Source organism: Scyliorhinus canicula, chromosome 2, assembly GCF_902713615.1.
Source record: "Scyliorhinus canicula chromosome 2, sScyCan1.1, whole genome shotgun sequence".
NCBI lineage: Eukaryota > Metazoa > Chordata > Chondrichthyes > Carcharhiniformes > Scyliorhinidae > Scyliorhinus > Scyliorhinus canicula.
Genome location: NC_052147.1, coordinates 61807845 through 61835035, shown reverse-complemented (window position 1 = coordinate 61835035; position 27191 = coordinate 61807845). Strand labels below are relative to the sequence as shown.

General features: G+C 43.1%; 1 protein-coding gene across 1 annotated transcript in view; it reads right to left on the bottom strand.

The window, feature by feature from the left end:
- Nucleotides 1-21546, bottom strand: part of naa30 (N-alpha-acetyltransferase 30, NatC catalytic subunit) — a 58077-nt gene extending 36531 nt beyond the window's left edge. The window contains exon 1 of the mRNA XM_038779779.1: nt 20454-21546. Coding sequence (XP_038635707.1) covers nt 20454-21206 — 753 coding nt within the window. The 5' untranslated portion in view covers nt 21207-21546. The remainder of the gene's footprint in view (nt 1-20453) is intronic.
- Between the last annotated feature and the right edge of the window lie 5645 nt (nt 21547-27191).

The window sequence follows — 27191 nt, the reverse complement described above, 5'->3', positions numbered from 1 at the left end:
GCACATTAACCTTAAGAGAATCATAAACAAGGACTCCCCTTTGTGCTTCTGATTTGCTAAGCATCTCCCCATTTAGAAAATAGTCTATGTCTCTATTTCTCTTTCCAAAGTGCATAACCTCACCCTTTTCCACATTCTTTGTCAATTTGTCTTTTTCTTTGCCCATTTTTCCTGTTCTTCCCTTGGTTGCATCTCAGGTGTCTTTGCCTCATGCTAACTCTATCTACTCTTCATTTAGGTTCGAATTTATTTTGCGATTAAGGTCTTTCACTTCCTGCAAAGGAATGCATAGGGCTGGATCTGGGGGAGGCAATTGCAGATCTCTCAATTCCATATATGTTTCTAATGAATCTGTTCAACTCATCTATTTGACTTTTCCTGTATCGGTACATTTTTGGCAAGAAAAAGTTACGGAGTTGGGGGGTGATTTTAGGGATGCAAAAGCAACAGGGTGTTTGTAAGATGGTAATAGCCAAGACATCAGGGAGAACTCTGAATCTGGGGAAAGTGCTACAGAAGGAAACCTGAATATTTCCAGCACAGAAACAGGCTATTTGGCCCAATGGGTGAGCTTCTTTCTAGCCACTTCCAACATATCCTTCACTGCCTTTATCTGTTTATCAAGCTTCCCCTCAAATGCCAGTTGCCTTAACTACTCCTTGTGGTAGCAAGTTTCACATTTGAACCAGAGTATAGAGCCAGGTGCTGAATTCCCCATTTGACTTATTGGCGACCATCTCCCCAAAAGTGGAACATGTTCTCCATGTCTACTCTTTCGAATTATTTCATAACTTTAAAAAACTTACATTAGATCATCCCAGTCTTACCATTTATTGATAAATGGGCCCTTGCCTGATATGCATACCTTCAGAGTTCTGGTGTCATTCTACTATTATTTTTTTCACCTTCCCTGGTACCTCCATATCCTTTTTATAATATGGGGAACAGAAAGTTCATAATAATCCAAGCAATGTTCTACACAAGTTTCCACTTAATTTTATATTCTATTCCTGCAGAAATGAATCCAGTACTATGGTTTTTTTATGGCCTCATGAACAAGTTTCAATATTTCTGTATCTGACCCCCAGATCCTTTTGTTCCTCTATCCCATTTAGATGCTTATTTTCCAAAGTATGTGGTCTCCTTATTCTTCCAACCAAAATGTACCAACTCACGCTTATCTTGGTAGCTCATTTGCCAATTACAAGCCCATTCGATAAGCTTAATATATTTATGTATGAGTTCACTTTTCTTTATTAATTGCACACCCCAATTTGAAATCACCTGCAAATTTTGAATATATGCTTGTGGTTCCGGAGTCCAAATCATTCATGTAAATTGTGAACAACAATAGTCCCAACACTAACACTTGTGGAATGCCATTTTCCACTTTAGCCAGTCTGAGGAATTACCGATAACTCAGACGTATTTTCCATTTTGTTTCCAGGTTTCTACCTATTGTTACTTGCCCCCTAACTCCACATGTTCTAATCTTGACCATGAGTCATTCTACGTGTAACTTTCTAGAAGGCCCTTTGAAGGTCAGTAAACATGATTTCTACATTACCCTTATTTGTCTTGTTATTCCTTCAAATAATTCAATAAGGTTGGTCAAGAATGCCCAGCCCTTTTCAAATCCATGCTAATATGTTTTCAGTTTCTAGATGCTTTCTATTACATCTTCGAGAAAGGGTTCCATTATCTTTCCTCCCACAAATGTTAAGCAATCAGTCTATTGTTCCAAAGACCTGTTCTATTTCCCTTTTGAAATACAAGAATCACACTGGCTGTTTGCATTTTCTCTGGCACTATTGCCTTCCCTGATTTAAAAAAATATATATACACAAGTGCCTCTGCTATCGCTTTCCTAATTTCCATAATGCACAGATGCAATCCATTTGGATGAGAAGTTTTATCCTCTCTAAATTTGATCAGATCATCTGCAACCCCCCCCCCCCCCCCCCCCCACTGTTATCCTAAATTTCTTCATATCCCTTTTGACCTCTTCATCTAATGACATGCCCACCCTGTTAACCTGCAGGGATGGTGTAGGAGGGAGGGTTTCAGGTACGTGGATAATTGGAGCACATTCTGGGGAAGGTGGGACCTGCACAGACAGGACGGTTTGCACCTGAACCAGAGGGTCACCAATATCCTGGGAGGGAAATTTGCGACGGCTCTTCAGGGGGGGTTTAAACTAATTTGTCAGGGGGCTGGGAAAACGAGCTGTAGTCCAGAAGCCAGTGTTGAGAGTAGTGAGGTACTGAGGAACGTATCAAGGTCGCAGGAGTGTACCGGCAGACAGGAAGTTGGGTTGAAGTGTGTCTACTTCAATGCAAGGAGCATCCGGAATAAGGTAGGTGAACTTGGAGTGTGGATTGGTACTTGGGACTACGATGTTGTGGCCATTACGGAGACATGGTTGGAACAGGGACAGGAATGGTTGTTTGAAGTTCCGGGGTATAGATGTTTCACTGAGAGTAGGAAAGATGGTAAAAGAGGTGGAGGAGTAGCATTGTTAATCAAGGATAGTTTAAAAGGCTGCAAAAAGGCAGTTCGAGGGGATCTGCCTACTGAGTAATATGGGCCGAAGTTAGAAATAGGAAAGGAGCGGTCACATTGTTAGGAGTTTTCTATAGGCCCCCAAATAGTAATAGAGATGTGGAAGAAGAAATTGCAAAACAGATTATGGATAGGTGTGGAGATCTCAGGGTAGTTGTCACGGGTGACTTTGACTTTACAAATATTTATTGGAACCTCTATAGGTTGAACAGTTTGGATGGGGCAGATTTTGTACAGGAGGGTTTCCTGACACAGTATGTGGATAGGCCGACAAGAGGGGGGCCCACATTGGATTTGGTACTGGGTAAAGAACCGGGCCAAGTGTTAGATTTGTTTGTGGGAGAGCACTTTGGAGATAGTGACCACAATTCGGTGTCTTTCACTATTGCAATGGAGAGGGATAAGGCCATACGGCAGGGCAAGGTTTATAATTGGGGGAGGGGTAATTACGATGCGATTCGGCAAGAATTAGGGAGCATAAGATGGGAACAGAAACTGTCAGGGAAAGGCACAAATTAAAAGTGGAGTTTGTTCAAGGAACAAATACTGCGTGTCCTTGATAGGTTGTCCCCGTCAGGCAGGAAGGAAATGGCCGTGTGAGAGAACCATGGTTCACAAAAGAGGTTGAATGTCTTGTCAAGAGGAAAAAGGAAGAGTATGTCAGGATGAGAAAGCAAGGTTCAGTTGGGTCGCATGAGGGTTACAAGGTAGCAAGGAATGAGCTTTAAAAAAAGGGCTTAGGAGAGCTAGGAGGATCAAGGAAAACCCCAAGGCTTTTTACTCTATGTGAGAAATAAAAGAATGACCAGGGTGAGGATAGGGCCTGTCAAGGACAGTAGTGGGAACTTGTGCGTGGAGTCAGAAGAAATAGGAGGCGCGCTGGAGAAAAGAAAATTACTGCAGATGCTGGAATCTGAAACAAAAGGGAAAATGCTGGAAAATCTCAGCAAGTCTGGCAGCATCTGTAGGGAGAGAAAAGAGCTAACGTTTCAAGTCCGATGACTCTTTGTCAAAGCTAACAGAAAGAGAAAGTGGGAAATAGTTATACTGTGGAGTGAGAATGAAAGATGAGAGATGAGTCATAGCCACAGAAACCCAGTGAAACCGGGTGCTAATGGCCACAGATACTAAGGGGAAAGAGTGTTAATGGCAGTCCCCAGAGAGGACAAAAGATGTGAAAGGTCAAACAGCAGGGAAACTATCAGAGGATGAACTGTAGGTGTGGGGGGAGGGGAAGGGGGAAGCAAAGAGGAGAAAGGTGCAGGAAAGGTGGATAAGATTGGGGGGGGGGGGGGGGGAATTAAATGTATATTAAGAAAGAAAGAAATGGTAAAAGGCAGTTAAAATGAAATGAAAACAAATGGGTCGAGGTGGGGCTGATCATCTGAAGTTGTTGAATTCGATGTTCAGGCCGGAAGGCTGCAGCGTGCCTAACCGGAAGATGAAATTAAAACAAATGGGGTGGTCCCGGTGGATTGGAAATTAGCAAACGTGACACCACTATTTAAAAAAGGAGGTAGGCAGAGAGCAGGAAATTATAGGCCAGTGAGCTTAACTTCAGCAGTAGGTAGTAGGGAAGATGCTGGAATCTATCATCAAGGAAGAAATAGCGAGGCATCTGGATAGAAATTGTCCCATTGGGCAGACGCAGCATGGGTTCATAAAGGGCAGGTCGTGCCTAACTAATTTAGTGGAATTTTTTGAGGACATTACCAGTGCAGTAGATAACGGGGAGCCAATGGATGTGGTATATCTGGATTTCCAGAAAGCCTTTGACAAGGTGCCACACAAAAGGTTGCTGCATAAGATAAAGATGCATGTCATTAAGGGTAAAGTAGAGGATTGAGGATGGATAGAGGATTGGTTAATTAATAGAAAGCAAAGAGTGGGGATTAATGGGTGTTTCTCTGGTTGGCAATCAGTAGCTAGTGGTGTCCCTCAGGGATCCGTGTTGGGCCCACAATTGTTCACAATTTACATAGATGATTTGGAGTTGGGGACCAAAGGGCAATGTGTCCAAGTTTGCAGATGACACGAAGATGAGTGGTAAAGCGAAAAGTGCAGAGGATACTGGAAGTCTGCAGAGGGATTTGGATAGGTTAAGTGAATGGGCTAGGGTCTGGCAGATGGAATACAATGTTGACAAATGTGAGGTTATCCATTTTGGTAGGAATAACCGCAAACGGGATTATTATTTAAACAATAAAATATTAAAGCATGCCGCTGTTCAGAGAGACCTGGGTGTGCTAGTGCATGAGTCACAGAAAGTTGGTTTACAGGTGCAACAGGTGATTAAGAAGGCAAATGGAATTTTGTCCTTCATTGCTAGAGGGATGGAGTTTAAGACTAGGGAGGTTATGTTGAAATTGTATAAGGTGTTAGTGAGGCCACACCTGGAGTAGTGTGTTCAGTTTTGGTCTCCTTACTTGAGAAAGGACATACTGGCACTGGAGGGTGTACAAATAAGATTCACTAGGTTAATCCCAAAGCTGAAGGGGTTGGATTATGAGGAGAGGTTGAGTAGACTGGGACTGTACTCATTGGAATTTAGAAGGATGAGGGGGGGATCTTATCGAAACATTTAAAATTATGAAGGGAATAGATAGGATAGATGCGGGCAGGTAGTTTCCACTGGCGGGTGAAAGCAGAACTAGGGGACATAGTCTCAAAATAAGGGGAGGTAGATTTAGGACTGAGTTTAGGAGGAACGTCTTCACCCAAAGGGTTGTGAATCTATGGAATTCCTTGCCCAGTGAAGCAGTTGAGGCTCCTTCATTAAATGTTTTTAAGGTAAAGACAGATAGTTTTTTGAAGAATAAAGGGATTAAGGGTTATGGTGTTCGGGCCGGAAAGTAGAGCTGAGTCCACAAAAGATCAGCCATGATCTCATTGAATGGCGGAGCAGGCTCGAGGGGCCAGATGGTCTACTCCTGCTCCTAGTTCTTATGAAATGTTGTTCCTCAAGTTTGCGTTGCGCTTCACTGGAACATTGCAGCAGGCCAAGAACAGACATGTGGGCATGGGAGCAGGGTCATTTGTTAAAATGGTAAGCAACAGGAAGGTCAGGATCCTGAATGCGCACAGACCGAAGATGCTCAGCAAAGCGATCACCCAGTCTGCATTTGGTCTCTCCGATATAGAGGAAACCACATTGGGAGCAGCAAATGTAGTAGATCAAATTGGAAGAGATGCAAGTGAAATGCTACTTAATCTGGAATGAGTGTTTTGGGCCTGGAATGTAAAGCATGGAAGAGGCAAAGGGGCAGGTGTTACACCTTCTGCGATTGCATGGGAAGGTGCCATGGGTGATGGGAGAGGTACTGGGTATGGTGGAGGAGAGGACTAGATTGTCTCTGAGGGAACAGTCTCTGCGGAATGCTGACAGAGGGAGTGAAGGGAAGATTTGTTTGGTGGTGGCATCACGCTGGAGTTGGCGAAAATGGCGGAGGACTATGCTTTGCAAACGGAGGCTGGTGGGCTGAAATGTGAGAACGAGGGGGAGCACTGGGTCTCGCTCTACGCAGATGACCTGCTCTTGTACGTTTTGGACCCGTTGGAGAACCTTGGGGGAATTTGACAATTTTTCAGGGTATAAAAAAATTGAACATGGGGAAAAGCACGATGTTTGCAATCCAGGCAAGAGGACAGAAGAGGAGACTGGAAGAGCTGTCGTTTAGAATGGTAGGGAAGAGCTTTCGATATCTGGGAATCCAGGTGGCCCGGGAATGGGAGGCACAGCACAAGTTAAACCTATCCCGATGGGTAGAACAAATGGAAGGGGACTTTAAGACAGTATTCTTCAAACTTCTTTTCCGGGGACCCATCTTTACCAACCGGCCAACCTTCGGGACCCAACCCGGCTGACCTTCGCGACCCACACGGGTGGTGCCAAGTCCAGAGGTAACGATCTTTGGAGTGTTGGAAGATCTGGGCGTTCAGGGGGCGAAAGAGGCCGACGTCTTGGCCTCCCTGGTAGCCTGGAGACGGATCTTGTTAATGTGGAGGGACTCCAAGCCCCCGAGTGTAGAGACATGTGTTAGTGACGTGGCTGGGTTTCGCAGTCGAGAAAAAAAAGTTTGCCTTAAGAGGGTCAATGTTAGGGTCCATCCGGAGGTGGCAGCCATTCATCGACTTTCTCATGGAAAACTAAAATGTCAGCAGATGCAGTATTGCAAGGATGGCGCACTGTTGTTGTATGGTTGAGGTGTGAGAAGATTGGGCTGGGGGGGGGGGGGGGGGGGGGATGTTTATTTTCCCATGTTGATGTCATTGTTTATATTACTGTTATAAAAACTTTCAAATACCTCAAATACTTGATTCTTCTCTCAACAATGACAACCAACCACTTGATCTATTCATCACAGACTGATCTCTGCCAAGAATATGCTCTTGTCAGCTTTTCCCTAATGTGCCCTGATATAGGGAGAAAAGGGAACAGTTTAATGATAATACTGTCATGTCTCATTTGTCTCTCATTCTACATTAACCTTGCCGGATTTGGTTCTTCAGTTATCTTTGAATTATTCCGCATGACTTCTATAAGAAACATTAGCCCAGTGCACAGATTTCTCCACACATTGCTAATGTTGTTCAGTAGCCTGTCATTCAATAATCTGAATCCCAAAAGCAAATAAGCTCAAATTATAGGACTCAGAACAAAGGCCAAGTACAGTTCTACTGAAGGTAGTGAATATTACAAAACATGTGAACTTAAACCATGTTTATAGACCTCAGCAACTGTCTCAAGATCCTGTGTCTGCGTGGGTTTCCTTCGGGTGCTCCGATTTCCTCCCACAAGTCCCGAAAGACGTGCTGTTAGGTAAATTGGGACATTCGGAATTCTCCCTCCGCGTACCCAAAAGGGGCCGGAATGTGTCAACTTAGGGGCTTTTCACAGTAACTTCATTGCAGTGTTAATGTAAGTTACTTGTGACAATAAAGATTATATTATATTATAAGATCATCAGTAAAAAGCCGAGAAGGACTTCCAGGTCAATCAGGGAATGATGCAAAGCACACAAGAACCTAGAGAAGAAATAGAGGTGAGAATGACGAATGAAAAAAGCTCTTTTTTCAGGCTGCTCATCACAATAGCGGTTTCGGAATGATCAATAACCAGTGAGTAGTCTGCAAGCAGATGCTTAACTTTAAACCAATAATGATCAAAGTAGTGAGTTAGACGAAAACTGGAAACAAAACTCCAACCTAAAACACTTAATGGCTGGGATTTAAAAATATGATTGAATATACATTTAATAATTAAATATTTATTTTGAGGCTGAAAATGATTGCACTTCAGCTCAATGACTCCTGCGCTGCTATGTTCAGGACTGATCATAAACACAATGCATCGCAAAGTATAAAAGTTGGAGGAAGATGGTGGTGCTTCTTTTTCCATTGAATACTTGTAGTGCTTCATAAGCTTGAGGCAGTATTTAAAATTTTGTCCAGTATGAGAGTGCTTAGTGTAGTGTGTACTAAAAAGAAACGTACAGAAGGCTAAAAACAGATAGAAATATTTTAGACTGAGGTATGGCAGAGCAGATTGGATTGAGTCTATTTGGATTGCAGTACTTAGGAGTTTGAAGACAGCAAATCTATCCCAAGTGAACACATCTGCAGGTGATGTCTCTATCACAAATCTTGTTAGCGCAGAGTCATTGAACAGGAGTGCAAGTTGGAGACACTATTGACAAATAAGGGAGGCAGTGGAGGACCTGAACTGTTTTCTCCAACCCTCTATCATTGCACATAGGAAGATGCCGAATCAGAATGGGGATGGTAGACCAATAGTGCATTGGAAACACAAGTAAGATAAAGAATAGGCATCAGGAGAAAATGGCCCGATTCAACCGGTACAATGTACTTGCTACTTGAAGATAAAAGAATATCTTGCAGCAGGAGGTTGTCTAAAAGGGGGAAGAAAAAGGTGGTAATTGTCAGAATGCAATAATTAGGGGGACAAAGCAGGATTCAGAACTCCAAATTGCATGTTGTCTATCTGACACCAAGGTGATCGTAATCTCCAAACTGTTTGAATGGATATTGAAAAGAGAGAGGATGATCCAGATGTTGAGATCTATGTTGGGACCAATACATAGACCAAGAGATCTTGTATGGAGTATGCCAGTAAATAGGAGCCAAACTAAAGGACCTGAAGATTACCAGAGCCACATGCAAATTGGTGTAGGGGTAAACAGATCAAGGCGGTGAACAGACAGCCAAAGGAGTAGCGTGGAAGAGGTTTTCCATTTTCTGGGGCACTGGGCCCACCTGAATTGGACTGGAACCTGGATTCTAGGGCAAAGGATAAATAGAAAGGTAACAAAGACTTGGAACTATTAAGGAATAAACTGAATGAACTGCTGGTGTAAATTCAATTTGCAGGAAACAATATGATAAACGTGTCTCTGTGAAATGATAAGAACTGGCAATTGAATATACCAGTTTGAAAGGGCTGCAGGGTAGACAGAGAAAATGGTAGGGAGGGAGGAGTAGACTTTTTGAGTAAGGATGAAATCAGTTCAATTGAGAGAGAATAAAATGAGAAGGAAGCAGGCAGTGAAGATGTTACAAGCTATAGTGGAAGGTGTCAATTAGTCCCCTGATGGCTGCTGTGAAACAGAATGTATAAATGTTGCGATTAGACAAGCATGCAGCAAAAGCAAAGTGGCTTTAAAAAGGGATTTGAACTTTCACATAATTGGGATAAGCTGACTGCCCAAAAGGTTGTGACATTCTTAAGGATGTTCGGACAGTTCTGTGCAACAGTATGCCCTTGATCCATGGCTACACCACTAAATATAATAAGTATTGAGTCAGATTTTGTTGATAGCCGAACAATGCATGGAACACCTACCTAATAGTGATCCTAATAAGGGTAACAGCTAACGTTCTAGATTTAGTTAACAATGACTCTAATGGGACAATGAGAGGCTGTTCAGTAATCTTTGTAAATCTGTTGATGGGGCTGACCAGATGAGGTGGTCTGGATTTGGAGTTTATTGTCACATGCACTGAGGTACAGTGAAAAGTCTTGTTCTGCGTACAGACCAGACAGATCGTTCCATACATTAAAAAGAACATAGGACATACGGACATGCATACGGAGTGTAGTACTATTCAGTAGGGAAGATACGTGGAGAGATCAGTTCAGTCCATAAGAGGGTCATTCAGGAGTCTGGTAATAACGGGGAAGAAGAGTGCATGTTCTCAGACTTCTGTATGTCCTGCCCGATGGAAGAGGTTTTCAAAAAAGAATGTTTGATACTAAATTAGGTCATACCCTTAAAAGGGAAAAATGCTCAACTAGCCAAAGAAAGATAGTTAATGGTAAGGGACAACATAAACCTAAACAAAAAAGCACAAAATGCAGAAACTAGCAGAAATCTTCGCAACTGAGAGATACAAAGTACAAAGGTGTCAGCAAGAGCTACAAAAATGGGATAGGCAAAGAGACATCAAAATCAACAATTATTTTGACAATTACATTAATAATTATTATTGTCACAAGTAGACTTACAAACACTGCAATGAAGTTACTGCGAAAATCCCCTGGTGACCACATTACGGCGCCTGTTCGGATACACAGAGGGAGAATTCAGACGGTACAATTCACCTAACAAGCACATCTTTTAGGACGCGTGGGAGGAAACCGGAGCACCCGAAGGGAACCCATGCAGACACGCGGAGAATGTGCAGACTCCGCACAGACAGTGACATTGGTGCGGTTAAGAGTAACGTTAACGTGTGTCCCTTGCAAACTGATAAAATGTCCGGCATGTTGCGCAATTACCATGCATCAGCAATTAGAGTAGAGAGCGGGGATAGCATGCCCACAAGCCCAAGGAAACTATTATTAAATCAGTGATTGAGGACTCACCAAAATTAACACTAGCTAAACAGTAGATATAAAAATAATGACTCTAAGGAGTGTTAGATCACACTTGAAATTCTGGACACACCTTAGGAAGAATATATTGGTCTGGGTAAATTGCAGTGAAAATGTACCATAATGTTATTTGAAATTTGCAGATTAAATCAAGGAGATATCACAAAAACCAGAGTGTTTTTGCTGGTTGGCAAGTCAAGGACATGGAGATATAATCTAAAATTTAAGAGCAGAATCTTTCAAGAGTGAAGTTAGGAAACATTTCCACACTTAAAAGGGTGTTGTTTGGAACTCTACTGCACATGATAATTGACATTCGGTCAATTGCTAATTACAGATCAGAGGTTGGTTGATTGATTGATTGATGTTATCCAAATACATTCAGAGGCACAGGACAATGCAGGTATGCAGAGTTAGGTCATCTCACTGAATGGTGAAACAGGTTTGAGGGATAGATGGTCTACTCTTTTTCCTATCTGCTGTTAGAGAAATAATTAAATTGCCAGCGTACTGGATCACCTCTCTATGTAGGGAATTATGTATGGTTTTACTGAATGCATTCACAGAGAATCAATCCGGCACTCCAAATGGGATGAAAATAACTAGCATATAGAGTTTTAATTTGTAATTTACAGATTCTAGTTGGCACTAGTTTCCGATGCACAGCTCACCTTTCAATACAAGAACAACTATATCAGAAGTGGTGGCTTACTCGGAATAACAGCATCATGTGCAAACTGTTGAATCCAATCATGTTTATCCAAAAGGTGAATCTGACGTTGAAGGTTTATGTTTGGTCAGAGCATCGGTTTTCTTCTAAATTGATGGGAGAAATTGAGTCTCATTTCTTTTGCAAAAATATAATCTTTGCACAGCCTCGTTCCCCTGACAAAAGATCCGCCACCTGAAAGGTTAACCCCACAGTCTTCTCGCCAAAAACGTGAAGTGATCTGAGTTTTTGACTTTTTCTGTTACTCAAAATTTGAGGAACCCGGCATACTTCTGAAAAATCTTCTTGCTCTGCCTCCAGCAAAGAGACCAGTCCCTCTGGTTTCTGTCCCAACTGCTCGTTGTAGGAGTGACATCCAGTCTAGTCCTCAAAGTCCACATGTATCTAATTCCAGTGTCAGCACTTAGCAAATAAGGCCAATTTTACCTTTGTATTCCGCTACTCTAAATAGGTCTACATTTAGAAATGCCAGTACAGAATATAGATTGAACTGGAATCTTCATAGAATATTGGGAGACAGAGAAAGCGGACAACTTGTCCATCAGATATGTTATTTTTCTCCACAAGCCAGCTAGTTTAATCCCACTTTCCTGCTGTATGCATACAACATCCTTCTTTAAAGCAACTATACATCTCAATTTTAAAGGGACTTGTGAACTATGATTCAACAACACTCTGTTGCAGAGGATTCCATGTTCTAACTACTTTCTGTGCAATAATTGGTTCTGACCTTTTAATTCCTGATTGCCTTCAATTTGTGCTCTTTTTATATCATCTGGCCAGCTAGTGGAAACAAGTTAACACCTTTTGATCTTGGCAGTTTGTGACAACAGCCCTAGAATCTTTCCAACAAAAACATTATACTTTTGTGAAAGGACAAACGCTGTTAACTTTACAATAGAAATACAAAATACTGCATCATCAAATTTATATCCTCATTTATTTGCAGAGTTTAATTCACACTGACGTGAGAATTCGGTGAATTTTCTAAATTGTGCATGATCTTTAAAAGGTTTACAAAGTACATTGTTAAAAGAAAAACCTTGCGTTTATATATCTTCTATATCCTCAGGATTCCCTAAAGCACTTCACAGCCAGTGAGTACATGGTCAGTTAATCTATTTTGATAGACGTCTTTGATGGAAGGATGTTGGCCAGGTCAACTCCTTACTCAACTTCGAAAAAGCATCATGTGGTTTTTTTGCAATCACCTGATCAGGCATTGCATCAGTACTCGTTCCTAGTAATATCCTCATGGAAAAAACATTGTCTCTGTTTTCGTATTCTTAATATGAAATTTATAATTACATTGCTTTATTGCAGTCTTATGTATTGTGCTTCCATCTTTAATTTTTACTTCAAAAGGTTGTCGGTGCTGCTGTGAAGGCTGTGTTTATTGTTCATTACTAGTTGCTCTAAAGTGTTGTTGGACGATCTTGAATCACTTCAGTCCTTCTGGTGATGGCACTGCCATGATGATGTTAAGTAGACTTTCTCAATATTCTGACCCAGTGATGATGAGGAACAGCAATGTTTGTGCAAGCCAGGATAATGTGCATCTTTGAGAGGACCTTGGAGGTAATGGTGTTCCCGCAACATTGCTGCCCCCATCATTCTTGGTGGTAGGTTACACGTAAGGAGGTATGAGTTGCCAGAGTGCATCTATAGTTTTGGGGTATTGCAGAAACATACCAGTGGTGGATTGAATCTTTCCTATCTGCAAAATTGTTCTGGTCTATTACAATCTTACTAATCAAAATACACTGTTACCCATTTCTTGGTGCATATGATTCAGAATAACATTTCTGCACGGGCCAAGATGGTACTTTAGTACATTTTTTTCTCAATTTCAGAATGTGTTGTGTTTTTCAGAACTCAACAGGATGAGTTGAGCCCCCTTCATGTGGCAATTGCTTTTGAGAGCAAAAGTTTTTTGCTCGGTTTTCTAAGAATACAAAATGATAGTCTCAGACTGAGAATACTGCACGTTTCAGACCAATTCCAGAATATGGATAGAAGTGCTGCTCTCTCAGAAGTGTGCTTTTGTGAAAATTAAACTGATGCAATGCCAGATCAGGTGATAACAAAAAAACCACATGATGCTTTTTCGAAGTTGAGTAAGGAGTTGACCTGGCCAACAACCTTCCTTCAAAGACGACTATCAAAATAGATTAACTGACCATGTACTTACAGTTTGTGGGGACTTGCTGCCGATTGGCTGCCATGTTTGCCTAGAAAACACCATTGGCTGTGAAGTGCTTTGGGGAATCCTGAGGAAATGGAAGATATATAAGTGCAAGGTTTTTCTTTTAACAAATGTACTTTGTAAACCTTTTAAAGATAATGCGCAATTTAGAAAATTCACCGAATTCTCACAACGTCAATATGAATTAAATTTTACAAATAAACGAGGATATAAATTTGATGATGCAGTATTTAGTATTTCTATTGTAAAGTTAACAGCATTTGTCCTTTCACAAAAGTATAGTAATACTCAATTAAAACCAAGGATGGTAGGACAAGTAGTGGAGGTCGAAAGCAAATGAATATGATCAGTTAGCCAGATTACAGAGTATAAATATTAAGTGAATAAAAGCATTTCAATCTCGAGTCAAAAGGCATTGGGAACAAAGCATGTACATGATAGTTTCAGAATGCAATTAGCGCTCGATGATGGATAAGTTAAGATTTTTTAAAATTTAAAATAAGACTACAATATTAATGTCAATTAACCTTGCAGTTAGGAGCTTCAGATAATTCCATTTTTTGCTGTGTCAAGAATCCATAGAAAGATTCAGTCTAAATTTTTAGTCCATTTAAACAAAAGGATTGAAAAGTTTATTTTGTAAAATGTTTAAAGATGTGCTTTCTATACAAAACAATATCCCACTATTACCGAGATGTTGACTCAATTACTATTAATTTGTACTATAAAATTCACAGTCATCGCACTTTACAATCTACCTTTTATTATAGAAAACAATTTGTATTTATATACCTTTAATATTATAAAATGTTCCAAAGCACTTCACAGAGACATTGTGAAACAAAATCTGACACCCACCACATTAAGGCCTACAATCGAAAGCTTGGTCAAAGAGGTGGTATTTATCAGAGTGTCTTAAAGGAGGAAAGCAAGGTAGAAAGGCGGAGTGGTTTAGGAAGGCTATTTCAAAGCATTGGGCCCAGGCAGCTGAAGGGATGACCACCAGTGAAATATCAATTAAAATTGGGGATACTCAAGAAGCCAAAATTATTATGCCGATACCATGGAGGACCTTAGAATCTACAGTGCAGGAGGCCATTTGGCCCATCGCATCTACACTGGTCCTTGGAAAGCGCACCCTACTTAAACCCATGCCTCCACCCTATCCCCATCTAACCTTTTGGACATGAAGGGGCATGGTCAATCCACCTAACCTGCACATCTTTGGACTGTGGGAGGAAACCAGAGCACCCAGAGGAAACCAACACAGACTCGGGGAGACTGTGCAAACACCTCAGAGTCACCCAAGGCCAGAATTGAACCGGGTCCCTGGAGCTGTGATGCAGCAGTGCTAACCACTGTGCCACCCACATTGTGGAGCTGTACTAGATTACAGAGTTAGGGAGCTGGCGAGGCCATTGAGAGATTTGGAAACAAGTATGAGAGCTTTAAAATCAAGATGTTGCAGGACTGGTAGGCAACATTGTTCAGCCAACACAAGGGTGATGGGTGAACAGAGCTTGGTGCAAGTTAGGACATGGGCAGCTGAGTGGAAGAGGTCAAAAGAAGCAGTGGCGATACAGTGGTGGTTTACTCTAAGCTCGTTCATGTACTTTGGAACCAAGCTAATAGTACTGATTTGATTAAGACCAAGGCAATTTATGAAAGCATTTAAATTAGTTCACAACTCGAGTAGTTACATTTGCTCCAGGGTGGCACAATGAGTTGGAAACATTTTCCTTTAAGCAGACAAATAAGGACTGTTCATGAAATGAAATGAAATGAAAAGAAAAGAAAATTGCTTATTGTCACAAGGAGGCTTCAAATGAAGTCACTGCGAAAAGTCCCTAGTCGCCACATTCCGGTGCCTGTTCGGGGAGGCTGGTACAGGACAACCATGCTGTTGTCCTGCCTTGGTCTGTTTAAAAGCCAGCTCTATTGCCCTGTGCTAAACCAATAGTCCAAATGACTACTGATGTTACTGAAATTACAGTGGAAATCACTGAATCATTATGACTACTCTTTTTTGTTAGCTATTCCTTCCTCTCCAATTTTCTTCTCCAATCCTCCAAGAAGTGATGCATGCTGATGACGTAGGGTGGGAAGGGAGAAGAAAATTGGGGAAGCTGGCAGTACAGGCTAACTGGACTTCGCACCAAAACAACTACACTTGATGTGCAAGCATCATTACGGTGCAGTTGTGAGAGTAGCTCAGAAAAAGGACATGGAAATTGGCCTTGACCTGGTATTAAGTGTAACTTCCTAAAGGTTAATTTCCCTCCCACCTTTTTTGAGAAACAAGTACAACTATACTGAGGTTATCAGACCAAGCTTTACAGGCATGATTGCATAGTGGTTAATTGACAAACATTCAGATTTAACCAATAACTTGGAATTCACTGGGACACAATTGTTGGCCCACATGAGAAAATAGCGTGAATGAAGCTGACCTGTCATCCAAAGCTCATCAATGACCACCCCCCCCCCCCCTCCTTCTAAGGCAACGTGTTCCAAAGTCACAAAGTCCTCAGAATTTATTTTCCTCATCAGTCCTAAAAGGACGATGCCTAATTTTAATAATAAAACAGTGTTCTGGACTCACCACAAAAGGAAACATTCTTTCGCTGTCCAACTTCTTGAGACCGTTCAGGATCTTATACTCTTCAATTAAACCATTCCTCACTCTTCCAATCTCTAGTGGAAACAAGTCTTACCTTTCCACACAAGAGAACCCGCTCATTCCAGGTAAACCCCCTCTGAACCGTCTCCAATGCATTTACATCCTTCCCTAAATAAGGATTCCAAAACTGCACACCATATTCAAGATGTGGTCTCGCCAATATCCTGTATAACTATAGCGTAACTTCCTTACTTTTGTTTGATTCCTCTTGTAATAAAGGCCAGCATTCCATTAGCTGCCTTAATTACTTGCTGTACCTGCATACTAACTTTTTATGACTCATGCACTCGAACACCTAGACCCCTCTGCACCTTGGAATTCTGGAGCTGTTTAAATAATGCTCTGTTTGGTTATTCTTCCGACCAAAGTGAACTCCACATTTTCCCACATTATACTCCATCTGCCAGATTTTTGTCCACTCATTCAACCTACCTACATCAGTCTGCAACCTCTTCGCGTTCTCTTTACAACGTATCACTTAATGCATTTGCTGACTGAGGAATCCGCAGCTACTCACTTTAAAGGAAGCATTTAAATGTGCAGTGTTACTTCTGGCAAATCAAGGAACCAGGAGAAACATTATCACATTTAGAAATGGATTCCCAAGCACATTCAAAACTATTACCTTGAGCATCCGATTTTAATCACTATCACTGACAGCCATTCCTTAAACTGAAATAGCACTAAAGCTCTTGAATTCCTTCTCCGCGGAGTTTTTGCGGTCAGTTTCAGACTGTGATATGGCTTGTTGGACAGAGCACTGCCACATGGTACAACTTATGCAATTTCCTCGCATACATCAATGTCAATTTGTCCCTCGTTTCAATGAGGCCGTCTGAATGCCCTTATAAAGTGTTTTCTCCATCCTGGAGATTGGGTGCCATCCTTCAGTTGTGAAAGAGAATCTGCTTAGGAAACAGATCATTTGGCACGTGGATGCAGTGACCAGACCAACGGAATGGAGTTCACATCCATCACAAACATTACCAGGCTGACTTAGATATTGAAGAGAGTTGGTGCAATCACGTAGTCTTGCTTGCCAGCTGTCTGGATATGCAAGGGCTCGTGTTCCATAACATTGCAAGGGACGAATGCAGTCATTCAGTCATGTAGGAGATGCAAAATAGTAGCAAATTTTGTTGCCATTAAAGTCTCTGGAGGATGTTCCAAAGGGTTTCACAGTTGATGGGAGTCAAAGGTGTTTGACAAGTCATTAAAGGCCACACAGTACACTTTGCATTGTTCCAGACATTTTTCTTTGATTTATCAAATGACAAAGATAATGACTTTTATGGATGACGAGAAACCACACAAGGTCTCCAGAAGAATATTGCCACGTGGAGAAAGCAGTTCAGAACTTGAGAGAATTTTCAATTTAGTATCCCATATTCACTACTCTGGATACACTCATCTAAATTGGGGGATCAAACACAGATTGGGGAACTGATTTGTAGAACTCTAAGTTCAGTCTGCAAGCACAACTTAAGCTTCAAGTAGCTTGCCATGTTAATTCTCCACTTTGCCTTCATGTGGACGCCTCTGTCCTCAGACTACTGCAGAGTTCCAGGGGAGCACAATGCAAGTTCAAGGAACAGCACCTCATCTTTCGTTGGGACACTCTTAGAGACTCTTGTGTTCAGCACTGGGAGTTCAACAATTTCAGACCATAGCTGCCTTTTCTTTTCAGTTGTCAGTCATAACCTTGTTTTCCTCATTTTTGCTTCCAGGTGGCAGCAGTTCATTATTCTGCCATTCACACCTCCTGTGGACCCACCTTTTATAGAACATAGAACAGTACAACACAGTACAGGCCCTTCAGCCCACAATGTTGTGCCAACCATTTATCCTAATCTTTTGTTTCATCTCTGGTCCCATTACCATTCCCTTGAACTCTGCCCACTAATACTTTTGTCATTTAATGTCTTCTACCCTATGATATACTTCTATTCTGTTTTCCCCCACCCTCTCTCATTTCACCTTCTTAAAAATTATTATATATCTAACTTTTCCCAATTCTGATTAAATGCCATTAGCTGAAACATCAACTTTCTTTCGCTCTCCATAAATGCTGCCAGACCCGGGTTTTCCAGCATTTTCTGTTTTATTACATAAAATCAAGTGTTATATTTGTGAGGTTTATGAGATTGTTTTAGGATTGTGTCTTTAATTTAAAGGTAAAATGAAAGGGACCATGTGACCCGTTCTGAAGTCTCCTTGACAGCAGCTTGGGTGGTTTGATTGTTAGAGATGAAAGGAAGCCCAGATGGTGCTCATTCCATAGAATCCCGACAGTGCAGAAGGAGGCCATTGGGCACATCGCATCTGCAGTGACCTTCTGAAAGAGCACTATATCTGGGCCCAATCCTCTTCCCTATCCCTGTAACCACACCGAACCTGCACATTTTTGGTCTGTGGGAGGAAACTGGAGCATCCGGAGGAAACTCAAACAGACAGAGGGAGAATGTGCAGACTCCACAGTCACCCAAGGTCGGAATTGAACCCATGTCCCTGGGACTTTGATGCAACAGTGCTAACCGCTCTTGGAGATACTTTGATAAAAGCAGCAGCTTAGGATAGGTTGAGAAATTCTAAGTTTAGCTGTTTAGGGGTGGCACAGTGAGAAGCACTACAGTCCAAAAATGTGCAGATTAGGTGAATTGGCCATGATAAAATTGTCACTTAGTGTCCAAGGATGTTGGGGTTAAGGGGATGGGGGGGGGGGGGGGGGGAGGAGGGGGAGCCTAGCTGGGGTGCTCTTTAGAGGATCGATGTAGACTCGATAGGCTGAATGGCCTCCTTTTGCACTGTTGGGATTCTATTATTCCCCAAAGTACCATAAAATGTTTAGAATGTCAGGTTGCAGACAGTTTAGTGTTAAACTGTCCATTTACTTTCAACATAAAAGATTTGAGGTCTCAAGGATAGCTCATCAGCATTGCTATCTGGATAGGAGACCAGTGTGATTTATGTTGCCATCAAGATTGTCTTTGAGAGGGAAAGGGTTAAAATATTTATGATACTCAGACAAGTTAGTCTACCATGAATTGGGAGAGGGAGAGCAGCTAGAGGCAGCAAAATACTGTGGTTCACACACAGGGATGGAACTGGGAGCTCTCATTAGGATTGAAAATACCAAATTTATGAGTTAAAAATTAGGCTTGAAATTTTGGTAGATGAAGAATCTGCAGGGGGAAAAACTCACTGTGAAAGATGGTTCTGAGATTAAATGTTCCCAGGCTGAGAAAGGAAGGGAACAGGAGTAAACCCTAGCAGCTGAGAATCACCTAGTGTTAATTCCCAGAGAATTATATATCTACTTAAAGATCAATGTATATCTGTGGTGTGTTTTTCAATTGTGCTATAGAAATAAAGAGTAATGTTCTCTTTCGTGGTTTAAAGTACAGATTCCCTCTAAAATAGCATTTAGTCAATACTGCTGGTACTCTTTAGTTAGTCATAGTCCTAAAATATTAAATATCCTGTCATCGTTTCAGCTGTTAACTAGAAGTTTAAATTTATATATATTTTTAAAATCAGTCTCTATGGATATCGTAACAGTTGGCGTTGAACATGTTTTGATGCTCTCAATTTGCTAAAAAATTACATATATATGAACATTACTGCAAGAGTATTCTCTGCCAATACTTTCAAACAAACTGCCAATTTCAGGCATTGCGATACCAGTATCACCCATGGCTTGCTATGCAGAACCAGGAAAGCACTCTTCATTCCTCAGTCAAAAATGGTGACTTACAATTTTAAGTATGTATTTACGCAATCAAAAACATTCAAATCACCACCACTGTTTGCTGCGGTCTTTCAGGTATATGCAGAAACACCGAGGACTAAAATGAATTTTCACATTATCAGTTCTATTTGTAGTAGCCAGAGGAATTCAAGATATGCTTAGAACATGTGGTATTAACATAAGTGTTAACATTAAAGAAAATTCTCTCTCAATGTAGCAAATGCAAGTCTAATAAACAACTTTTTGCACATTTCACACAATTTCAATGGATTTTATAACAAGCCTGTAAGCCTTTGAACCATTTTAATCTTTCACATTAAACAGAACTGCAAAGTCAAGGTTATTCATCGCACTGAAGTCTATAAATAACAAGGCAAATTCATTATTTTGCAATGCAAGTTCTCAAAGCCTCTTGATGCTTACACAAAAAAAACAGCACTCGTTAACATGACAATTATTGCTTACAACTGAAAGTGTGGAGTCAGCATGCAATACTTTAAAGTGACTTTTTAGGCAACTCAGATTTAGTCCTTGCAAGAGTTGCTACATTCAAGATATTACACAGGAATTTCTATTAAAATTATTATTTTAGATATAACTTGCATATAATATAGCCCCTTCCCCAAACACACTTACCAGAAAACAAAGCTGCGGCCAGTTGTGAATAAAATATCTATATGTATATATGGAATAAGGTTCAGACAAATCTTTCGTGATCAACCTCATTATATCTGGCATTTGCAACTCTGACTCATAGCCAACATATCGTATCCTGTCGGGCTCTTGTTGTGGGTGCAAACTACAAGCAGCTATCGAGGCGGCCAGGCGGTACTGTTCATCATCATCTGGGCAGATACCAAACCGATCGAGTCCATCCCTGGGGTTGTGAGTGTCGGGCCCGGCCGCCTCGGCAGTCCTTTGGTTCGCATGGTTCACATTGTGACCCTCACAATAATTGGCGTCGGCTTTCCTCCTGCCACCTTCGGGCAGTGACAGTCCGGGGTGAAAAGCGGCGGCCTCGGTGCAGGACAGGCGGCCTTTGCACTCCGCCTTGTAGTGGAGCTCGGGGTTTATGATAACGCAGCCGTTGAGCAGTCGCTGCTGCTGCTGGTGGTGGTGGTGATGGTGGTGAAGGTGCAGGACGCCCTTCTTGGCTCGGTTCGGCTCCGGGTAGTTTACAACACTGTTCGCCGGCGGTGACCCGCCCTCCTCCTGGCCTGTCCCGTCCACAGCAGCAGCTTCCTCCTCCTCCTGCCCGCCGCCCCCTCCTGGCTGTGGCGGCCCCGGGAGCTGGCCGTAAGCTCCCGAGTGGTTGAGAGCGGCGGCGAAGGGAGAGATGTCAGCGGGGACTGGGGAGAGCACGCTAGGCCCGGGCGGTACATCAGACATCCTAAAGAGCGGAGGGACGCGGCGACAGCATGAGGGCCGAAAGCAGCGAGAGAGAGAAAACGATCCAACCCCAGAGGGTGGAGGGAGGGAGGGGTGGGTTTTGGGGAGGGTGGGTAGGAGGGGACTCGCTACCCGCCCTCAGCACTCGCACATCCCGTAGTCGAGTGGAGTAGGCTGCACAGGACTGGGGCCTGTCAGGCAGAGCCCGACACCCGGACGGAGGGCGGCTGGGAAGAGACGAGGCTGAGTGAAAGCCGAGCGCAGGGGGCGCCGACGCACAGCCTGTAACTCGAGGCCGTTTCCACTCTCAACCTCGGCAATGCCGTAAAGGGAAGCTGCCGCGCGGGCCCGGCCGCCCCCTGTATACGTCACAAGCGTCGTAAATACGGCTCCCTGCTTCCCTTCAGCTTTTGTTTTACGATGCTGACCTTTGACCGGCTGCGCGGGGCTGAGGGGAAAGAGGCTGGTGCTGGTGTGACTTGGTAACCGAGATCCCTGAAACAAATAAACTCCCACACCCAAGAGTGTATCTGATTTTATTTGAGGTTTTTGTGCGAGTTTAGCGGGCGGAAGTTGCTGGAAATCGGTTCAAAACATTCTCTTGCTGCAAATGCCGGTTGCTGAGTCTTTGCTTTCTTGGTACTGTTCGTGAGTCGCGCCGTTTTATCTCTTCACATCCGTCTGATTTATCTTTTATTTTAGTGACGCAAATGTTTTATTACTATCTTTGTTTTTATTAAATTTGTGTCATATTCACGTTATATTTTTGCAGCAATTGCAGATGACCACCGTTGTTGTCCCTGGGCTGGACGACTGTCGAGTTACTTACAAAGCGATGTTTTGCATTTTGGTGTTCGGTTGTTTTTTCAGCGATTTCTCCCCGTATCATAGTTTTGTTTTTACCTCCGAATGGTTTTGATGTTCACCCGACTGACTCTTGGGATGAGAGGATTGTCTGTCCCATGAGGGCCAATTGAGTAGAATGGGCCTGTCTTCGTTTATATTCCTTTATTCGTGTTTAGATAAATGAGATGTCATTGGAACATATAACATACTTACAGGACTTGTTGGTCAGATCCTGTGAGGTTGTATCCCCTGGCTGGAGCATCTAGAACTAGGGGCCACTGTCTCAGGACAAGGAGTTAGCCTTTCAGAATTGAATGAAATGAGGAGAAATTTCTTCTGTCAAAGGGTTGTGAATATTTTGAATTCTTTGTCTCCGCAAGCTACAAATCTGCAATTGAAGATACTGAAGACTGAAATTAATAGATTTTTGGACACCAAGTGGATCAAGCGATATGGTGTTAACGTGAGTAAATGGAGTTGATGCAGAAATTCAGCAATGACCTTATTGAAAGACAGCAGGTTTGAGGAGCTGATTGGCCTACTCCTATTTTTAATGTTCTCAGGGTAATATTTGTGGACGAAACCAAAAGGTACATTTTCAAAGAAATTATCTGAAGTTGAGAGGTACACTTAAGATTGAGGAATGTGTATTGGTTCCATTAATCTGTTTTTGTTATTCTATAATTTTAGGGGGATTTCTAAAGGTACTTTATGTTAAAAGGATGCAGGTGATGGGAAGTGCGCAGGACTCTTGTCAGCAAAAAAATACTAAAAATAAACAACCACCCGTGGGAAATTTATATTGTAAAAATGTAGGTCAACAAATATGTAGGTCAACAATTATGGCTACATGTTGAACCAAAAGATTAGAACTCCCAAAGGGATAATTAAAAAGAGCACTTTTAGGTTTATTGCATGTGCATATTCAAAGAAGGGCGTTAAGAGTGGCTCAGGATTTACGGGTGGCACATGGTGCAGTCCTTAGCACTGAGACTACGTCGCTGAGGACCCGGGGTCGAATCCCAATCCTGGGTCACTGTCTGTGTGGAGTTTGCACATTCTCCCCGTGTCTGCGTGGGTTTCACCACTGCAACCCAAAGGTGTGCTGGTTAGGTGGATTGGCCATGCTTAATGGCTCCTTAATTGAAAAAAAATAATTGGGAACTCTAAATTTATTTTAAAAAAGAATAGCTCCGGATTTAAAATTAAGCATATTGAGAAACAGCTTAAATAACTAAACGTGTGGCTAAAAAGTGATGAGGAAAATCATGAAATATTTCAATTGTGAATAATGACTTTTGCAAATAACATTTTTATTTTTCAGTTAATCATGTTTCAGAAATGCATACTATATATGGTATGGTAAATATGTAAGAATCATCTCATTTATTTTTATTTTGGCCTTTCCACTGACAAGCCCATTCCTGGTCCTCCGTGATTCCTGCTCAGTTTATCCCACCAACCAAATCTCAGTCCACAGTCCCATTCCAATGACAATCTTGTTGTTTGCGAGCAAACCAAGAATACTTTTAGTGCAATATGATCTTGGGCTTCTGACCACACCCATAGCTGACCCTCATATCCACTGTTTTGCTGGTTTTTGAACGGTCTCTTTTCTCTCCTATCCATGACCTCCTCAGGTTCCACCTGTCAAGTAGTTCTGTTCTTCTCCTCCCCGGCTTTCCGCCGATTCTTATGCTCCGTTTTCTGTCTGCTTTGCTCTCTCTATTCCTCCACAGGTGCCTGTGTCTGTTTCAGCCCCAATCACATTCACTGCTCCCCTGTCTATTGCGGCCCTTCAGTTTTGCTGTCCACTGTATGACTTTCTTTATTAGCTTTTCTCTGAGGATATTTCAGTAAAACACCCTCGTTTTCTCCTAATGCCTGACATCTCTACTTCTAAACTGTAAGCCATTCAAGTTTGCATCTCTCTCTCTATAATATATACTTTCATCTTTATATTTATATTTATTTTCAATTGCAATATTGTGCTACACAAATCTCTATTTATGTGAACTCATTCACTCCACAATATTCACCACTTTTCCAGGAGCGACTGTCCAACCTCTTCCCTTCTCCCAATTTCTTTTTTTTTAAATGTGTTTTGTAACAAGCATGTGTCAGAGCAGGTCACAGCGAATAAACACTCCTGCAAACATACTTCCCAACAATCAACTATACAGTCTGCACAGATTTTTCTCCTTTTTCACCCCCCCCTGGCGACGAACAGCCCCTCAAACACAGCCACAAAAATTCCCACACATTTCCTTAAACCCCCCTGAAGAGCCCCTTAACTCGTACTTTGTCTTCTGTAATCGCAGGAAGTCATACAGGTCACCCAACCATGCCACTACCCCCGGTGGCGATGCCGACCACCACTCCAGCAAAATTCGCCGCTGTGCAATCAGAGAGGCGAAGGCCAAGACATCGGCCTTCCTCCTCTCCATGAGCACCAGCTTCTCTGAAATACCAAATATCGCCACCGAAGTGTCTGGGTCCACCTCTTCCTCCACCATCCTGGCTAAGACCGCGAACCCTCCCGCCCAGAATCTTCCCAATTTTTCACAACCCCAAAACATGTGATTGTGATTCACTAGCCCCCGCCCACACCTCTCACACTCATCTGCTACCCCCTGAAAGAGCCCACTCATTCTCGCCCGAGTCATGTGCACCCTGTGCACCACCTTAAACTGTATCAGGCTCGTCCTTGCACAAGAGGAGGTTCCGTTTACCCTTTGCAGTGCCTCACTCCATACTCCCCAATTGATCTCCTCTCCCAACTTCATTTCCCATTTCTCCTTGACCTTCACCTCCCTACTCCTTGTGTTTATCCCCAATTCTTCCTTATCCTTCCACCTCCGGAGGTAGAAGTCGCTCCATCAGGGTGTATCCCGGCAACCTAGGGAACCATACGCCCTGTTCTCAACTACTCATTACCTGTCTCAATTCGTTCACTATTTATTATTCTACTCCAATCACATACCTCAAAATTCTTAATGTTTTCTTCCCAAGCTATTTCTGTATCATGTCCTGCTGGTCACAAAATGAACATACCTTCCTAAACACCACACCCTATCACTTTAAATCATCAACACTGTATCCTCCAAATACAACAGGCGATAAGTTGATGAAAACACATTATCAATCCTGTTCAAAAACAAAGCTAACACTTAAACATTATGATACTACTTCCTGCTTCATGCTACACCCAATGTCAGGCACTCACCAACATAAAGCATTCTTGTCCCCAGCACACAAGTTGAAACATAATTGGATCTCAGAATTTGGGAACATTGGGAGTAGACCTGTGATCTGTGAGTCGAAGGAATGGGGATCCAGGATTTGTGAGCTCTGAAATGGGATCCTAGCATCTGAAATGGGACAAGGGTCCTGAGGCTAAAGAGCAGTAGACCGAGCAGTCGGGAAACTCTCAGGCCAGAATCTGGCAGTATTTCAGATTTCATTTGTGCTGGGATCTGGCAGGAATATAAGAAGGTGTGGATTTGTGGGAGGGTGGGGTGGTGGCGGAAAAGTCCTGCAAAATGAAGGCCAGCATAATTGGATCAGAATTGCCTTTGACTAATTTTGACTCACTGCATTTTCATGGCCCTTTCTTAAACTCATACAGATAAATATGTGTTAAACAGCACAAAGACTTCCCCACCAGCACTAATTTAAGGGACCATCAACAATGTATAGATAAGGGAATTCTCATTCTTCTCCCATGTTCATAAGGCCTACTCTCGGATTAATTTTTCTGTAATTAGCAGAACGCTGATTTTGAGGGTGGAGGACACTGAGTATTCGGCGATAGCCATCTCTGACCATGCCCCGCATTGGGCGGACCTTGAGCTGGGGGAGGAGAGGGACCAGCGCCCACTGTGGCGCTTGGAGGTGGGGTTGTTGGCGGACGAGGAGGAGTGTGGGCTGGTCCGGGGGTGTATGGAGAGGTACCTGGAGGCCAATGATAATAGGGAGGTGCAGGTAGGGGTGGTCTGGGAGGCGCTGAAGGCGGTAGTCAGGGGAGAGCTGATCTCCATCAAGGCCCACAAAGAGGGAAAGGAGAGGAGAGAGAGGGAGAGGCTAGTGGGGGAGATGGTAAGGGTGGATAGGAGCTACTCAGGGCCCCTGAGGAGGGATTACTTAAGGAACAGTGTAGCCTCTAGGCCGAGTTTGACCTGTTGACCACCAGGAAGGCAGAGGTGCAGTGGAGGAAGGCGCAAGGGGCGGTGTACGCGTACAGAGAGAAGGCTAGCCGGATGCTGGCACACCAGCTTCAGAAGCGGGAGGCAGCGAGGGAGATCCGGGGGGGGGGGAGGTGTGTGAGGGAGAGAGGGGGGGAGCACGGTGCGAAGTGCGGTGGGTATTAATGGGGACTTCTACGAGCGACTGTATCGGTCTGAGCCCCCGTCGGAGGAGGGGGGATGCGCCGGTTTCTGGACCGGCTGAGGTTGCCGAAGGTAGAGGAGGGGCAGGTGGCGGGGCTGGGGGCACCGTTTGGGTTGGAGGAACTGGTCAAGGGACTAGGGAGTATGCAGGTGGGGAAGGCACCGGGGCCAGATGGGTTCTCGATGGAATTCTATAGGAAGTATTTGGACCTATTGGGCCCGCTGCTTGTAAGGACTTTCAACGAGGCAAGGGAGGAGGGGTCCTGCCCCCGACGATGTCTAGGGCGCTGATCTCTCTAATTCTGAAGCGGGACAAGGACCCCTTACAGAGTGGGTCGTATAGGCCGATTTCGCTCTTTAATGTGGATGCGAAACTTCTAGCAAAGATATTGGCCATGAGGATTGAGGACTGTGTCCCGGGGGTCATACACGACGATCAGACGGGTTTTGTGAAGGGGAGGCAGTTGAATACCAACGTGCGTAGGCTCCTGAATATAATTATGATGGCATCGGTAGAGGTGGAGGCGTTGATGTTGGCGGCTATGGACGCGGAGAAGGCCTTTGATAGGGTGGTGTGGGGGTACCTGTGGGAGATGTTGAGGAGGTTTGGGTTCAGGGAGGGGTTCGTTAGCTGGGTAAGGCTGCTGTATGAGGCCCCGATGCCGAGTGTGGCCACGAACAGGAGGAGGTCGGAATATTTCTGGCTATATCGAGGAACGAGGCAGGGGTGTCCGCTATCCCCTCTGCTCTT